This window comes from Hippopotamus amphibius, chromosome 17 (genome assembly GCF_030028045.1).
Source record: "Hippopotamus amphibius kiboko isolate mHipAmp2 chromosome 17, mHipAmp2.hap2, whole genome shotgun sequence".
Classification (NCBI taxonomy): Eukaryota; Metazoa; Chordata; class Mammalia; order Artiodactyla; family Hippopotamidae; genus Hippopotamus; species Hippopotamus amphibius.
This window is the reverse complement of record NC_080202.1, coordinates 542,464-559,904: the sequence shown is the minus strand read 5'-3', so window position 1 is coordinate 559,904 and position 17,441 is coordinate 542,464. Positions and strand designations below refer to the sequence as shown.

Sequence of the window (17,441 nt, the reverse complement as noted above, 5' to 3'; positions counted from 1 at the left end):
GTAAAACTATTTTAGATATATCTACAGATGAAGGGGCAGGTATCGGGGAGTTATAGTCCCTTCTTTTTGCGTTTCTTGTCTTTTTGACCCCCTGAAAGTTTCTATAACCGAGCCATTGTACCTTAATTAGATTATGGATGTAAAAGATTTCTAACTATTCATTGTGTGTGGACATGTGAAATCTCCTGATTTTAAAATGTTGATAACTAATCCAAAAACTTAAAAAGCAGATTTTATAAAAGTAAAAACCCAGAACTCCCTTATAAATCTCTCAGTTCCTGACCAGCCCTCTGACTTTGGATCTAATTGCTTATTTTGGGTTGTGTCCGTCCGTTAAACAAAGCCTCGCTCACAGCATGCAAAGGGTGATGCAAAAATAGTTTATTATGATATTGTTTGTGTAAAGTTAGGTACTATTTACAGTACAAATGATCAGCTACATCCCTGGCAACCTAGCACGTTACACAAAGGAATAAATATTTTGACAAAGTAACACTTCGGTTGTATTGAGCAGTTGATCAGAAATTTTGTTTTTAAAAACAGAGTCTCAAACGAAACCGTAAAAGTCTTCAGTTGTCAGAGAGCAGCCAGCTGACCAGGCTCTTCTCTCCAGGAGGCCCCTGCAGCCCCTGGGAGATGGGCCCTGGAGCCGGGGGCCTGTGGGCGGGCGCGCCGCAGCTCTGCCCGCAACCCCCGTCTGGCGGACGTTACTCTTCCGCGTTCGTACAGAAATTAAACACCGGTTAAAATTATACAAGCTTGCTGTTGGAACACGTACCACCTGACTGTGAGAAAGTAGCTGTGGCAGAAGTGGTTGTTGCTGGGAAGCGTTCCCAAACGTGTCACAGCAGAAAAGGTACCTACGCTTTCCCGCTCGGCTCCTGTGCTGCCCCCGCCCCCAGCAGCTAGGCAGGGTGTGTTTCTGTCTTACGTGGCTGGACTGAGACGTTCACCCTGATAGAAGAAAGTGTTTGTGAGAAAAATCACCGAGGATTCTGATTGCGGAGCCACTTGGAAACGTCACACTTTATAAATACTACTTAGGAGAACTCATCATGTAACTGGTTTTGAATCCTAGCAGTAAGTCAGTAGATACGTTGTTAATACGACAGGTAAATCCTAAAATCCATTTTAACTGGTTTTGTGATACAGACATAACACAAGAATGAGTGGTATTCTTTGTAACCTACTCCTGGCTTTCCATGAAATGAAACCGAAACACGGGACATGGCGAGCTGTGAGGGGAGGGCGGGGGGCGCGCAAGGCTGACGGGCAGCAGGCCGCCGTGGGGCTGACGGCTGCTCTGCGTGAGCTCAGAGGCCCCCGGGAGACCTCCCCGCCCTCTGGCTGGTCCCACAGGCCCGGATGGCCCAGCTCTCAAGTATCCTGACCGGCCTGACGGGCACACGACCTACAATAACAGCATTATGAGTTTTGCGACATCCATGCCGTCACACAGAACACCCCCAGCGCCCGGCTGGACTCCCACAGTCCCCGCAGGTGGCCACAGGCCGCTGACTCGGACCCCGAGGCATTAGGTCTCTTGCGAGTCCCAGGTCACTGTGTGCGGGATCTGGGCAAGAGGAGCTCCCGTGCTGCTCCTCCTGGTCTTCCTCAGGACTGAAGGGCTCTACCGAGAACAAGGAACGAGTACAGCCGCGATCTTTCAGGGAGAAACAAAACCACCTGTTAAATGGCCGTAGCTTTATTAAAAAAAAAATACCTTAGTCATTAAAAACATTTCCTGGTACTGTTGGGTGGATTCAGTGTTGTACCCAAAGCTGTTCTTCCTCTCTCAAAAAGCAATGCTTGTATAAGGGGGAAAAAAAAAAACCCCATATAAACTTTGTCACAGAAATCCCTGCAGTAAGTCCGGAGTAATCGTTACAGTTTGCTCTGAAATACGCATGTGATTCTAAACACAGAGGAACTGGGAGCCGCACTGGCCACGTGGGGTCCCGTGGGCCCCGGAGGGAGGGGACGCAGGGTGTCTGAGCTGCTGTTGGGGACACGGGCTGGGCCTGCTCTGCTGAGGGTCTTCTGTCAAAAGACCTCAGGGAAGGGAGGCCGTTTCCCTTCACAGAGAAATGAGAAGAAACTCACTGTTGTCAAAAGAGTAGAAGGATGAGGCCGGTCTTTTCCAGCAGACGAAACTCGAGAGTGACAGTTCACGTCCATACTGCGTTTCTGTCCTGTCTTCCTATCAGAGAACCCAAAACACACCGTTTCGGAGCCCTCACGTCAGGCTGTGGCTTATTTCAGTCTTCAACTGTAGAACGGACGGCCTTGCAGAAGTGTACACGTGTGAAAATATACAAAACTGTACAAAAACACAACTGCCGCCTGAGAGCGGGCTGAGGACGGCTGGGCTGGGCCTGCTGCGGCGGGAGTGTCCCCGGCGTCCTGCACTCGGTGCCGAGAGCAGGGGAGGACGCGACCTTCCACCTGCCCTCCGGCGAGGAAGACCTTTCCCGGACTTGGGAGTCTGACGCCTGCGCTCACGCCTCCCAGCGCCCTGGCGGCCCCTCCGAGTCTGCGGAGCCGTCCGGGACCCCCGCTGAGAGGGACCGGAGGCGGCAGAGCCACGACCACGGGGGGGACAAGGTGGCTGTGCAGATGCTCCCCATGAAAGGAGGAGTCAGCGGTCAGCAGGCCGCCCGCGGCCTCTCCCGGGGCGGCGCTGGGTTAGTCACGGCTGAGTGGAGGCGGCGCTCGGGCAGCAGGCACAGCCTGCCTGTAAAGCAGATCCCTGTTCAACAGGAAACACCGAGTGCCGGACCGTCCAGGACTGGGGTGTGACATGTCCCGAATGCCTGCAGTTTCCAGAGAAGCTTCCAGTTCAGGAGCCAAACCCTTTTTCCTTCTAGTATTTCATTTCTTTAAGTCTAATACTGCACACTTCCCCTGTCCTTTGTAAAACTTCGCAACACTTCTATTTCCTCCCCTTTCTACATGGTAAAGGGCTAGTGTTCAGTATTTTTATGAAACTGTCTTGAAAGGCAAGTGTTAAATTCCAAGCTTCCTTAGGACAGTGACGAGGAAGCTTACTTTCAGGAAAAAGAACTGCTGACGGGCTGCGTTCTTTTCACTCTAACGGAAAACAGCTCTGAGTCCTTGGAGAAGAACCGCCTGCAAGCTCAGACGTCCCATGTGAGCGGCGGGGAGAAGCCTGGTGCGCGCTGCTCGGGGGAGACACCTCGGCCTCGGGGAGGAGAACGTGCCTGCCTGCCGGCACCCAGCTGCAGAGGAGGGTTCAGGGTGGGTGCTTGGCCTCCAGGCCCCTCAGGTATTATTCAGGGGATGTGGACAGGGCCGCCAGGCACAGTGATGAAAAGAATTGCTCCCTTCACAGAGCAACGGCGTTAAAAAGACGTCTGTGAGAGACTGAGGCCATCAGTCCGGTCTCCTGGCCTCATCTGACAGACTCCTTTCAGGTAGTTCCCTCTTCCCAAGCCTGGTCCGCATGAAGCCTCGGTGCCCAGTTGTTGGGTCACTGAGCTGGTGCCTGGGACTGGACCCCGCGAATCACAGGTTCCGTGTAAGCGGCCAGCGGCTGGGCCTTTCCTCGTTCTCTGCCTCCCCCTGCAGCTGGGCTCCCACCTTGCCTCCACTGGTCACCCCAGCACAGCCATGGCGTCCTCCCACAAAGCCATGCTCGTGCCGACGCCTAACGGCACAAGCCCACGTGTCGCAGCACAGCTGGCACAGTCACCGGGAACGCTGGCTTCAGAGCTGCCCGGGCCCCGGCGGCACACCCGAGCGGAGGCAGCCGTGAGCCCGGCGCTGGGACCGCAGGCGCCGCAGGTGTTCACAGAGCCGTCAGGTGCCGTTGGCCTGTCCAGCTGTCCCGCTGGTCTGTCCGGCTTGGTTTAGCTGCAGGTGCTCACAAGTCTCGAAGGAGTAGACGTTTACAGGAAAACATTACCTTTTCCTCCCTGGGGACGTGGGGACGCTCCCCTGCCGGGTAAGTGCCGGGGGCACCCTGGGCTCGTGTTCCCCCGCCCTTCCCTGTCCCCAGTCCCCCGAGGGCCCTTTCTCTACCAGCGCATAAACCATCTCCGCCTCTGCATCTGTGTTCCTCCCTCCCTCTGGAGTCTGGTGGCTGAACTCCCACCCCGGAGCTTGGGTGCCCGCAGGGAGCGTCCGGAGGACACTGTGCGGCAGGGGCCGGGCTGGGACACTCAGCTGTTCTGTCCTGCCTGCTCGTGCCAGCCCGAACTCAGACCTGGTTCCAGGCCAGACGACAGCCGTCAGCGGGTCCTGACGTCCAGCACTGCCGGGGGTCACTGCTTGGCTGCGTGAGCGTTCGCAGTGCACGTCCTGACCACCTCCAGACGGAGCCGCGGGGAGCACATCCTGCTGCCCGCGGGGGAGTGGGGGCAGTGGCAGGGCTCTCCCCATCTCTGCCCGCGAGCCCAGGTGCTGCCGCCAACACGTCTGTGCCCCAGGACTCCTGAGGCTGGACCTCGAGGGATAACTGGTCAAGACATGTGAATAAGATGCTCTTTTGGCCAAATCAAAAGCACCGACGCCGGGCAGACAGAGCCCAACTCTGGGCGCAGACACTCCGCGCGCGCGGCGGGGGGGGGGGGGGGGGGGGGGGGGAGACAGGGGCAGCACAGGGCACGCCCAGCTCAGAGGGGCACGTGCACGAGGGAGGGCGCGAAGCCAGTCACAGCGCCCAGACAGCCGCCCGCAGGTCCTCGGAGCTGCCGTCCCTCTGCCCTCGATGACACACTTGCAGACCGTCCTGGGGACGGTGCCAGTCTACGTGGCAGGGGTGTCTGGTGAGCAGAATTAAAGGAGCTGACGTTCTCTGCTTTTAGAAACTCGGAAGGGTAGCAGCAAAGGCGTGACCGGTGCGGCGTAAGACCCTGAACAGCTCGTGAGCAGGGAGGGCCGGGTGCAGCCGGGAGTGCTGAGGTGGTCCCGTGAGGAGGCGGTGCGGGCTGCGTGGCGCGCACCCCCCGGCCTCGGTCCTGCCCCGCCTGCAGGACGTTCCCCAGACGACCTCGTGCCTTCCCTTAATCTAGAAACTGAGCAAGATGATTTCTACATTTTCACCCCAAAGTATCCACATACCCGAGACCGTGGTGCCCACCTGAGCACTAAGCGGACGGGACGTGCGCTCTCGACAGGCGGCAGGGCAGCGGCAGATGCCACCAGGCAGGTGGCCTTCCTCCCAGCGCCCGGGCGGCAGGGCTGGCTCCCGCCCTGACAGGATGAGGAGCTTTCGGGGGCCAGCATGGAAACCCCAATTCCAGAGGCTCTCAGGAGGTGCCGTGCAGTGCCTGGAGGTGGCGACAAGGCTTGTTGTCCGGACCACTGAGGAAGCAGAGCCGGTGGTCCAGGCTCAGGGCGGGCGCCCCCGAGCCACACGGCCTCAGAGCTCAGGTGAACTGGAGGCAAGTTAAGAACACATCACAGCGGCCAGTTTTCATCCGGTTTCAACATCCTCTCTACCTTCTTGACTTAACATAGGGTCTCCTGTCAAGCAAGCAAGTGGAGGCCTCCTTTCGGAAAGATGAAAGGCATGAGTCCTCTCCCCCAAAGGGTCTGAGGGGAACTCCCGTCATTACCTGCAGTCAGTCTGGAGCCCCAGGCTGCAGGTCAGCATCTACCTGGTATGAAAAGACCAGGGTTCCTGATGACCAAGAAAGAAGCGAGCGTAGAAAGGAAGGAGAGGGGCCGGGTTTTGTGCAAGATTTAATAAAAAACGAACAAAAATAGGAATGGCTGCTTTCAACATTTTCCAGGTTGTGAAAGGTTTACCACGATTATCTGGGGTGTGGTTCTAAGCGGCATTAGTGGAACAGATACAAAATGCTGTCCTCCTCCCAAGCCCAAAGGTGGTCACCCAGGCTGCAGGCCACGCGCCGGGCCCACTCCCCCCCCCCCCCCGGATCCTCCCGTGGCTGCGAGCTGTCAGCGCACGCCTCCACGCCTCGTGGCCGGTTCTCTCCCAGGCACCCGCCCAGGCCCTGACCCCACGGCGCGCTGGGCGAGACAGAGCTAGCTTATCACAGGCTGCTGGGCCTTAATACTGATGTGCGCACGGGGGCGACGGGGGAGGGCCGCACACGCTCGGCCCCTCGGCTGGGCCGGGTGTAGAAAACCACAGGGGAAGCTGGGATAAAGATGACAGGGAGTGGGGTGAGCGGCCCACAGGCCGGCCTCTCATGCATCCACAGTCAGTGAGGACGGCGACGGCAACGTAATAAAGAGGGAGGTACAGGCGAGGGCGGCGGCCGCAGCCGGGGGTGCATCCCAGCTGCACGGGAATAGCTAGTCACGCTCCAGGTCCCTGGACTCAAAGAGCTTCAGGCAGTCTTGCACCGTCAGGCCTTCCTTCAGACTCTGGTGGAGAAACAGACAGGCCGTTAGGCGACGGCCCACATGGCACAGGTGGCGGTCCGGCAAGAGGCGCAGCGCGGGGCTCGCGGAGGGTTAGTGGGCGTGCTGGGAGGGCCACAACCCCCGAGGTGGTGGTGTTACTAGATGAGAAGGAGAAAGTCAGAAATGAGACCAATCCTGAGCTCAGGGCTCTTACGACACGCAGGGAGCAGACGGATGGCGCCAGGAGAGAAGACCCAACCCGCATCCACGTCTGGTCTCCCGGCAGACGGGCCTCCCTTCTCTCACGGCTGCTCCCCCGGTCACTAACCCTGTCGGATTCTCTCACTGCCCTGGGGACTTGGGAACACGGCGCCGTGTTTACTAAGAAGCTGAGAACGGAAACCCGTCCTTTTTGGCGTGGGCCTTGGTGAAGGTGAATAGCAGCGCGCTAACTGGGGGACAGGGCATTTCCTGCTTCACTCTCACAGGCTCTTCGCAGAGACTTAATTTCCGGATGAGAAAAGGAACATCACCGCAGAGCACGACTGGGAGCGAAGGTGCCTCGGCTGCTGCTGGACCTGCACTGCGCGTCCAGGCTTCAGCGAGGGTGCGAAGCCAGGGCCAGCCCTCAGTCGGCTGATGACATCGAGCCCAGCCTCCACCTCAGAGCAGACCCGCTTCCCCTGGGGCCCCAGCTTCACCCAGGACAGCTCTGCTTGCTTGTTTTTTAAATTTAGATGCCATGAGTGGGCAGAGGAAGAGGACAAATCCACGTCCCATTCTGACATCCCTTAACAGGCATAACTGCCTCACATGCTCTCAGGACTCTTCCCCAAGTGCACCCGCTTCAGGTCAGAGCCGCCGTCTGCACAGCAGCCAGTCTCACCCAGGGGCTGGGCCCCGCCACCTGCCGCACGCGCTGCTCTAGCTGGGGCCCCCCCTCAGGTGGCAGCACACCACCACTCCCGAGTCTGGAGGGACAGAGGTCTTCCCCCCCTGCACTGTGCTGTCACACACACTTGGTGATGTTCCTGCTGTGCTGGGGGGTGGGGGGCCTGATCAGACCCCACACGCAGATGACCAGACGGCGGGGTCCTCCCTGAGGACCCTGGGAAACGTTCCCTCTGGTCTCGATCCCAGAAAAGCCCACCTGCTCTTAGGCCGAGCTTTCGGACCTTAAGGGGGCCAAACCTTTCTATCCTTCTGAGGGAGGCAGGTACAGAGACAACACGCGTGAAAGACAGATGTCCGTACACATCAGACCCTGTATCAGAAAGCACCAGTGACAGGTTCAGTTTCTGGGCAACGTAATTCCCGCCTTCCCGTGGGGGTGGGGGAGCTTCCGAAGACAATCAGGAGAAGGGTCGGCGCAGACCCGCGCGCGCGTCTGCCAACAGCGCTCTACAGGCACAGCTGCACGGCCGGTGTCCCTGAGGACGACCACAAGGCCCCGGCCCTCCTCGGGCCAGCAGGCCGCCCGCCCACCGAGCGCGCTGGGCCATGCTCCGACTCACACGCGCCACCAGGAGACCCTGCTCCCGGGCTCCTCCCACCCTCGCCAAGGGCTCGGACGGACCCGCGTGGGTGTGCCGGGCAGTTTCCTCCCTCGTCTCCTGCCTCTGCTTCAGGGAGCTCCCGGCCCGTAGAAGGCCTTCCCAGTACATCTCACTGCAAAGGCCCTTACTGACAGGTCTTTCCACTGATTTTCTGGCCCTCTGTCCAGAACCCGAAGCACTTTTCTTGTTGCTCGGCTTGTGGGATCTTCGTTCCCCGACCAGGGACTGAACCCAGGCCCCGGCAGTGAGAGTGCTGAGTCCTGGCCACTGGAGCCCCAGGGAATCTCCAGAGAATTTTTCTTTATGCGCACCCCCCGCCCAACACGTGGTCCGCTGGATGGGCGGGCTCGCTTGAGCAAGGCTTCCCTGGAAGGGTCCCAGCAGAAGCATCTGTCTGTCATTTATAGGCACAGGCAAAAGGCCCAAAGCACTCACGGTGAACTTGCAGCAGCTACACTTCAGCCTCAAACAGGAAGTAAAAATTGTCAATAAGAAAACCATAAACCAAAGAACAAGTTTTCCTTTTGCTAAACAGAATGCTTTTCATATTTAAAGGAAAAAGCCCAAACTAAGTTTTCAACAAGCTTATACCACGTCTGGTGATAAGTGACTGAAAACTGTAGGAAAATAAATGAAACCAAACGAAGTGCAAACGGCACGTATTTTCGTAAACGCTTCCTAATGCAAACCCCAGCCTGCGGCGGAGCCGGCGGCACCCGCCATCCAGCCCTGAGGCCACGTCGGCATCCCCTCTGCTCGGCCCTCCCCGCTGCCCTCCACTTCCTTATCGGAGAATCAGCGAGATGAGGTCAGCCGAGCTGGGGAGCCCACTTGAGAACGAGTGACCGTGTGCCCCGGCCGCCTGAGCCCTGTGGGAGCGGGGGGCGTCCAGACGCGGGGTCGGGGTCAGACAGCCCAGGGTCTCTCAGCCAGCGCGGAGCCCCCGCCTCCCGACTCTGCGGGCACCCAGGGTCCTCGGGGCTGGGAAGTGCTCAGCCCCCAGCGCTCACTGCCATCTTGTTCTACGGCGCGCGCTCTCGTGCGACGAGCACAGGTATCAGCTCGCCGGCCCCCGGGCTCGGCCCTCCCCGGCCTGTTAACTGGGGGCGGGGGCGGGGGCTTCAGCGATGGGAGGCTCTAGCGATGGGAGGCGCTGTCAGGTCCGCCTCCTGACGTCCCCAGAGAACATGACCACACGCACCATTCGACATGCACGTGACGGGGTTGAGATGCTGGCCCCGCGGGCAGCACGCCAACCTCTTCAGAGGTCACAGGACAGTTAACTCCCCAGAACAGGTTAAGAAGCTTCCCGTGGACCGTGTGTGTGTCAGCTGGAGCAGAAGAAATGAAAGTAACTGCAGAACAAGGAGCTCGCGTGGCGGTGTGAGCAGTGCATGCAGGTGGCACCCCCTCGAGGGTGGCGGGTGATGGTGAGAGGCGCTTTACCTACACGACAGGGACCAGGGAGCGGGTCGCTTCAGTTATCCCATGAGACCTGCTCAATTACGGACTGTCAGGGGAAAGAGCAAAAAAACAAGACACACACACAGTAAATCCCAAATGCAGCGTGCTGGTCAACCCGCCTCCGCCCGACCTTCCCGCGGAGGGGCGCACAGCACAGGCTGAGACTGGCGAATCCACGGTCGGGGGTAGGGGTGCAAGCAGCCTTGTCTCTCAAAGGCAGACCGTGTCAGCATAAATCAGGGACGCACGAGGAACAGTCCAGACGGGGCAGGACCAACCCAGCAGGGCGCTGGTCTGGGGGGTCCGCCTGAGCCGTGCTGGCCATGGGCCTGGCCCCTCTACCATTGCTGTCAGGAGACGGTCCCACTGCTGCATCGTGAGGGGCACACTCAGCATGAAGACCCCGGAACTGGCCCAGCAGGGTAAGCGCGTGGGGCCAGTGAGTTCTGGGGTCCTGGGCACCCTCTGCTGCGGCCCCAGCTGGGCTCCACACACCCAGGGGCTGGACCCCAGACTCACCTTGGACCTGATGCTTCTGAGTTGCCGGCTGACACAGGACCTGTCTTTCTTCAGGAAGTCAGGGTTGCTTTTAGATTTCATTATATCTGAGAAAACAAGCAGACCCAGGGCTGGCTTTGTAAACCCCCGGGAACAGACCTGGCTTTGAAGGCTTCCCAGGCTTATCATCCTCACCCAGACGTAAGACTCTCCTTGAACAACCGAAGGGAATCTCAGACCAATAACCGTAAAACACGAGCTCCTCGGAACAGCTCGAGGCACTGGGAGACCTGGAGGACGGCCTCGAGGCCCCGGGCAGCCAGCACAGCGTCCTCCTTGGTGTCTGGGAGGAGAAGGGCTTCCCAACCAGGAGGACCTGTGAGCTGGGAGCCCATGACCCCCAGCCGCTCCCTACCCGGAAATGAGTCTGACCCAAAAAAAGACTCCTCTGCCTCAATCGAGTGCCAGCAGCTCCACAACCAAATCACCACGAGTACGGAGTCAAACCCCGGGCTGCCGGACTCACCATATCCGGACACGGGGGTGTTTTCCGGGGACTTTTCACCCAGCGCTTCCGTCGCGGCTTTCAGCTGCTCCTTGAGCCTGCTGATGTCACAGTCGGCCTTTGCCCTCACGATGCTGAGCTCCGTGTAGATGTCTTTGTACTTGTCACTCGCGTACTTCTTGTCCTTGGGGACAAAAGGACAAAGAGCGGTTACAGCCAGGCTGCACAGCCAGTCTCCCTGGGGCCAGAGCGCTTCAGGGGTGGCTGGGGACGCCCCCAGCAGCAGAGGAGGCAGGTTGACCCCCGTCTTCCAGAGGCAGGAACCGGACACAAAGTGAAACAGGCACGGCAGGGCCCCGGGCGACAGCCAGGATGGCGCTTCCTTGACCCCGGAGGACCTCCCCATGGCTTCAGGCTGGAAAACCGCTGTCTTGGATTCCCTAAGTGACTGTGGCTCCAGGAGCGCCCACAGGAGTCGGCGGTGCACTCGCGCCTCTGGTCCCCGCCCAGCACGTGGGGGGCACAGGGACAGCCCCTCGTTCCCGCTAACTCTGCCTGTAAGTTGCCGTTCTTCTCGTGAAAGTGAAATCTCCTCCAGAGCTACTGCCCATGATTCTGGAGGGCACATGTCCCTGCCCCACCCGGGGCCCATCCTCCAGGTCCGCCTGTGGGGATGTGCGTTACCCGCAGCGCCGTCTGTAGCTCATCCTTGAGGGAGCTGATCTCCTGTTTCAGGTACTGAATTTCTGATTCCTTGACCCGCAATAAGACCTAGAAAGAGAGAAATTCGGGACTGGCATTCAGGAGCAGAGGGACCACCACGGTCTTGAAAACAAAGACAGAGCCACGTGGAGGATTTCCCTCCACACACCAGTGGGCAGGTGTCTTTCTCCCCATCCTTGTCAGGACACAGCTGGGAAAGCCAGCACACAGAACGTCGACACGGCTACAGCTGAGACGTTACATACAGGAACAGAAAGAAGAGGGGAGAAATGGCCATGGCGGCTGCTGGCACAGAGCCCAGGAAGGAGTCCTGTGGAAATCTCCCCTCAGCCTCTCCCATCATTTAGGAGATGCTTTCACGAAATTTTCGCTGAATGGGGAGACATCTTCATAAAAAGATGCCTTATACATGAAATGCACCTTCCGGATCCTGAGTTAGGGCCTTAGGAATCTCAAGCAACTGCAGTGTTCACAGTCACTGAGTGTTCCATTTTAGGGGTTCAGTGTCTGTGACGTGGTAGAAACAGAGGGGAAGAGGGAGGTGAGTGTGGATGGGGTTAAGGGTCCCCTGCTGCCCGGCGGCTAACGGTTCTCTCTGGCCTCCTGCTGTGCTCAGATCTTTCCACCTTCTTCCCCTCTCGCTGTCCACAAGCTAGGGGCCACCCCCCGGTCCCCACGTGGGGCTTGCGCAGCGCGAGCTGGTACAGAGGGGCCTGGCTCTAAGCCATACCTCTAACTCATAGGCGTCCTTGCCCTGCGCGAGAGGCGAGCCAGCAGCCTCGCCACCAGTGTCCCCGGTCAGCAGCGTCCGCAGCCGTGAGATTTCTGCAGCCAGGCGGTTGTTCAGCTCCTGGGGGACAGCAACACAACCAAACAGGGCGCTCTACAGAGCTGCCTGGGGCCATGATCACAGGGCATGGCCAGGCAGCGTGCAGCAGGGGGGCCTGCAGCGGTGTCTGTGCACGGTGCGAGGCTGTGACACCTTTACCAAAGCCATTCCCACAGGCTGAAGCTTCTGTGGAACTGCAGCTGCAGGATCCATGCTCCTCAGTCCCTTTCTGTCACCATAACGAGTGTTCACTGGTAACCGGGTTTGCCCCTCTGAGGTTCTGCAGGATCAGGACCTCCTGCTGCCCTCACCGCTCACTTTCTGTACCTTCTTTCCAACTGACAGGTGACACCTAAGGCCACTGCAGTGACCAAATGGAACCAGTCCTGCCATAGTGTCCCCGCCCCCCGCATCATGGGCAGATGCGGGCCCACACAGGCCTCGAGCCTGAGGCAGGCCAACACGTGCGTCTGCTTGGTGCCTGGGGAGGACGAGTGGTCCAGCCCTGTACCCACAGACGCTGTTTTCAAACTAGACCTACCTTGAGCTGTCCCGTTCGCCAGGATTTTAAATGTACCCTAGTTTGCTAAGGAGCAGGCACATTTTAAGAAAAAAATCTGACAAAATCAAACGTTGACTGGGAGGTGATTTAAACATGATCCCAGCCGTGGGGACGGGAGACTGGGACCCATGCTGCCCAGCCATGACGGAGGAGAAACAGAAGGCAGCAGCCGGCTGGGGAGCAGCAGGGCTCAGCTGCCGCAGCCGGGGGGGGGGCTCCTGTCCGGCCCCGGTGATGTCAGGTGCTGGAGGTGCCCGCAGACTGGGGCCCCCGCGTGGCGCACCTGGTTGTGGGCATTGAGCTCCTGGTTCTCACGCTGGCACTGCCGCAGGGCCTGCCGCTCGGCCTCCAGCGCCTGGGCCAGGTGGGCGTTCTCCAGGCACTTCTGCGAGTACTGCTCGGAGAGGACCTCCAGCTCCCGCTGCACGGACTGCAGCTCCTCCCTGGGGAGAGGGCACCACTCACTCCTCTGCCCCCGCCCCAGGCCGGGCCACTAAGAGGCTCAGCGTCCCCATCGTGAAGCCTGAGGGACGAGAGCCCACACAGCCGAGCGACCCCGAGCGGATGCTGTGCCTTGCGGTCTCGACAGGTGGGCGTGCAGCTCAGCACGGCGGCTCCGTCCCCAACCCTGTCCTCTTTCCAGCAGCCAAACAGCCCGACAGACAGAACTCCTCTCCCGGGGGCAGGAGGGGCCTCACCTACATACCCCAACGCGTGCACTGTTTCAGAGGTCAGACCTGGGGCCATTCCCAGCGCTGTCTGACGACCCAGTGCCAGTTCTACCTACATGCGGAAAAAGACGCCGTTCTTCGGCCACCCTGAACTTGAGGAAGGGCTGTTACTGTGGAACTGTCACCCCCTCCAGCCGACGTGAGCTGCTCCCACCTGCCTGCCAGGCCCTGACTGCTCTGCACAGGAGCCCAGGAGAGGCGAGACCCTGATTCTGTGCGTCGCTGACCCCCGCGAAGGCTGCTCTGCACGGCCCGCACAGCGGCCAACTGAAGGGCTCACAGTGGTGTGAGTTCCAGAGGGCAACACTCAAGAGTGGCCGTGCTGACGGACGTGCCTCGCGCCCTCGCCTCTGCACAGAGGACGGCCCACGCGCTTTCTAAGCAGGGGTTGTGGCCGTCTCTGCCACTCACAGCCACAGAGCTCCCGTGGCTACAGATGTCATAGGTTGTGTCCCCTCCCCACGGGCTTCCAGAGCAGCAGCAGCTGAGGGAGGTGGCCTCTGAGGTCGGCCCTGAAGATCCGACAGTATTTATAAAACCTCCTTTGCCGCGTCTTATTCTTTGCATTTTAGTGATTGGTTTCTGTTTGACTCAGTAACAGGAGCCCACGTGGGCCATGAGCGCCGTGGCCCACGGACCCCAGGATGGTGCAGGGCCCCCAAGGGGTTCTTAGCAGCCTCAGCGCCTGTGGGCCTCCGCCCGTACCACCCTGGGGACCTGAGTCTCTACGCTCTTACAAGGGAGGCACCGCCCCACCCCCGAAGGGCCTCCCTCCCGCCCGCCCGGCCTGCGAGGGCGCCCCGGCCGCCTCACAGGTACTGCCGCTGCAGGGCCTCGACATCTGCGTTGACGCTGCTGATCTGGGACCGCTGGCTCTTCTCCAGCTCCCGCTCCATCTCCTCGCGGTGGGCGTTCTTCATGGCTTCGATGGCTGTGGACGGGATGCGGCCCTCAGCACCCAGGGGGTTGGGGGGAGAGACCCACAGGGAGGCAGGATGCCCGCCCCTGCTGACACCAGCCCATCGCAGCTGGGCCAGGAGGGTTCCCAGGGAACTCCGCCACGAAAGGCATGCAGGAGTGTTTTTGCTGACATCAGAAGAAAACCAAACTGATTCAACACACGTCAATGTTGAAGTCAAGTATGAGTTGCAGAACAAGCAGGCTTTCGGGTTGGCCTGTTTTCTTTCTTGGTACTAAAATCAAAAGCTGCCATGGAACAGTTACGTGAACGGAGGGGACAGGCCAACAGCCCGGTGCTCAGTGAGGATGCTCTGGGCTCTGATGGACCAAGCGCTGTGGGCAGAGCCGTCTGCGGTCAGAGAAGCGCCAGCAAAGGGGCTGACGAGACTGGTGCGGCCCCTCCCAGCGCCATGTGTACCGGTGGCCACGGAAAGCGGGAGGCTGACTTGGAGTTCACGAGCTCTCAAAGGGCTCCTCAAACCAGCCTTCCCCCCAGGAGAATTGTCAGAGAATTCTCATGGGTGACGAGGCTTCAACCTCAGCTGAAAGGCAGCAAGAAGGCCGGTCACTGCTCGGAGCCGTGTGCTGCGCTCGGGAAGAGCCCGCCACCCATCCCTGGGGCTGGCGGCTCCCAACCTGAGATGGTGGCCGCGGTCTCCTCGGCCAGGAGGCGGTCTTTCTCCTCCCGCAGCTTCTCTAGCTCCCGCTGGTGCTGCCTCTGCAAGTCTTCGATCTTCTTCTGGTGCGTCTCTTCCATGGCTGCAAACCCTCGCTCGCACGTGGCCTGCAAGGTGCACAAGGGGGTTTACCGACTTCTCCTGTGCTCTGAGTTGGGCCTCACCGAATAAACGGTTTACTGAACAGACCACGGCCCGGCCCCTCCAGGCTGCGGGCACAGAGCGCGTGCTCTCTGGAGCTGAGCCCCAGGCCAGCTGTCCGCAGACTCACTCGACATAAAACTCCTGTGCGTTTTATGCTCTCAGAGCGTTTAGAAAAGGGGGTTTACCCAGTAAATCCTGCCTGATTTCTGTGGTTGTTCTGAATCCTAGTTCTCTGTGGAAAGAGGTGGTATTATGGGTAGGAAGAGGCTGCAGTGGAAGTTAAAAGAGCCTATCCCGGAGCTTTACGGACCCACAGGAGGTGGACGACAGAGGGTCCGGTCGGAGTTACGCAGCCAGACACGCTCAGCACCGTCGCACAGCAGGCGTCAAGCACAGGCATGGAGAGTGCGGTCTGTCAGCTGCAGGGGGCCAGGGCCAGCCTGCGAGGGACAGGTAATCCGGAGCACAGAGCCAGAGGGCCTGGCCCTGCTACTGCCCAGCTGGCCACCCTCCCCCGGTCCCTGGACCTCTCAGGTGTCCACCGAGGGAACGAGTGTACTTTTCCTTTTCCTTTTGAAGGAGTGCAGAGAGGGTGCGCTAGTTAGCGAGTGCCTCCGCTCACTGTGCCGAGACCCACAGAACAAAAGCTGCTCCCCAAACCCGTCTGTGCCGTGTTACAGCCTGGCTCGGTGTACGGCCGGGATGTGGATGTGGGGGAAGGACACAGGCCCAACCTGCGGGGACACACACTCACACTGTGCGGCAGCCCAGGCCTGGCTTAACAGCGCTGGCTTTACTGAAGGGGCGGGGGCGTGTGCCACACAGGGGTGGGCGGTGGTCTGTGCAGCTGCTCTGTGCATGGAGGCACATTTTCTGTCTAAATCCCTTGCAAGATCTGTTTCAAAGCAGGGGTCTCGCCTTTCAGTGATCTTCAAAAACTGGAAGGATGGGATCATGTTAATTCCAATTGCAAGTATGGAGGGATCCCCCTCCCAGTTCTACGCTATGTGGTCGATCCTGTACATGGATTCAAGACACCCAGTCTCTGTGTGTGGATATCTTTGTCTGAGCCCCCGCAGTGACCGAGGCCTTTCTGCGATTCTCCAGAGTCTGGACTCCCCTGCAACACGTTTGCTGCAGTGGGGAAATGGTCCTCCCTGCTGTCTGCCATGCACCGGGCACTCCTCGCAGGGGCTCTACCTGGAAGCCACTGTCTCCTCTCATCGCCCTTACGTCCCGGGACACTGGAGGGTCCCAGAGCTGCCCTCCTGCATGCTGTGATTCAACGTGGCCTGTCAGTTAACACACAGCGGGGAGGTCTTGTCTTAGTTTGATTTGAGTGCTTTAGAATATTTAAAGATAAGGGTCAAAATTTTTCCTACAGAAATACTAAGGTATCGTTAAAGACTGGCTGCTTCCCTGGCGAGCATATGTGTTTAAAAAGTGATTCATCTGTAAGCAAAATTTTAATTTTTAAGCCAGTAGTCCCTGGGATCAATCAAAGTTCCTTGACGACCCCTGTGCAGTCCTGAGAAAAGGCCTACAGCTGTCAGAAGAGGGGCCCTCAGGCCAACACCCCCGTCTCCCTGACCCGGGCAAAAATCTCACAAGTAACAGCTGTCAGCCAGGCCCCCAAGACAGCGGTTTGGTTGTCATTCCTGTGCGTCTCACAGGGCTCAAGAAGAACAGGCACAGGACAGAGGACCCCGCCCGGAGCGGGCAGTGTCCAAGCCCCCACCCTGTCTCACCAGCGGGGCACAGTCTGCGCCCAGCATCAGCACAGGGTTTCCTCCCTCTGGGGTTTGGGCTGACTGGCACGAGGCCAGTCTGGGCCTCATCTAAGCTGCCTCCAAAGCAGACGTGCTGGGTGTTTTTGGAAGCAGCCGGGAAGTTACTTTCAAGCGCAGAGCTGGCGTGCACGGGTGGCACGGGGACCGTGTGGCACTTTCCAACAGCCCTTGAAGCTTCCTTGGGATTCAGAATGGCCTTCAAAAGGTTTCAGCCGACTTGGGGAAAGAGCAGTGAAGATGGCCTGGCGGGCGCTGATGGCCCACAGGCTTTCGTGGCAGCGCCAGGCTGCCCTCAGAACTGGACACAGTGCCAGCTCACAGCTGGAGGAAGGGGCTGAGGACAGAGGGCATGGGAAGAGCCTGGTGTTTACTGGGTGCAGCTCGAGGGGTGGCGAGAGGCCTGAGAGGACGAGGCCCAGAGCCCAGGCAGCCCTGAGGGCTCCACACATACCAATGCCCCAAGGCCTGAGGCATCCCCTCGACAGGCCAAGGCCTGGGAATCCTGTCTACCACGGTGGGTGTGAAATGGGGTGGGGATGTGGCCGGAAGGCCACTTCTCAAAGCCCCTGGGGAAAGTAAGGCTGTGCTCCCTGGAAGACCAGCCACTCCCGTGTAGGGTCCCCACCGGACGCCTGTCCCCACAGAGCTGGGGCGGGGAGTGGCCCT

At 59.3% G+C, this 17,441-nt stretch overlaps 1 protein-coding gene across 16 annotated transcripts in view; it reads right to left on the bottom strand.

The window, feature by feature from the left end:
• Nucleotides 1-369: 369 nt before the first annotated feature.
• The window catches only part of MPRIP (myosin phosphatase Rho interacting protein), a 131,401-nt gene continuing 114,329 nt past the window's right edge, over nt 370-17,441 (bottom strand). For 9 of the 16 annotated variants that reach the window (XM_057715578.1, XM_057715585.1, XM_057715590.1 and 6 more), the window contains 8 exons: nt 14,801-14,948; nt 14,018-14,135; nt 12,757-12,916; nt 11,813-11,932; nt 11,044-11,130; nt 10,381-10,543; nt 9,876-9,961; nt 370-6,357 (listed from right to left, as the gene is read on the bottom strand). In XM_057715578.1, the coding sequence (XP_057571561.1) occupies nt 6,286-6,357; nt 9,876-9,961; nt 10,381-10,543; nt 11,044-11,130; nt 11,813-11,932; nt 12,757-12,916; nt 14,018-14,135; nt 14,801-14,948 (954 nt within the window). In that variant the 3' untranslated portion in view covers nt 370-6,285. The other 7 variants (XM_057715592.1, XM_057715580.1, XR_009049987.1 and 4 more) reach the window with 6 other exon arrangements.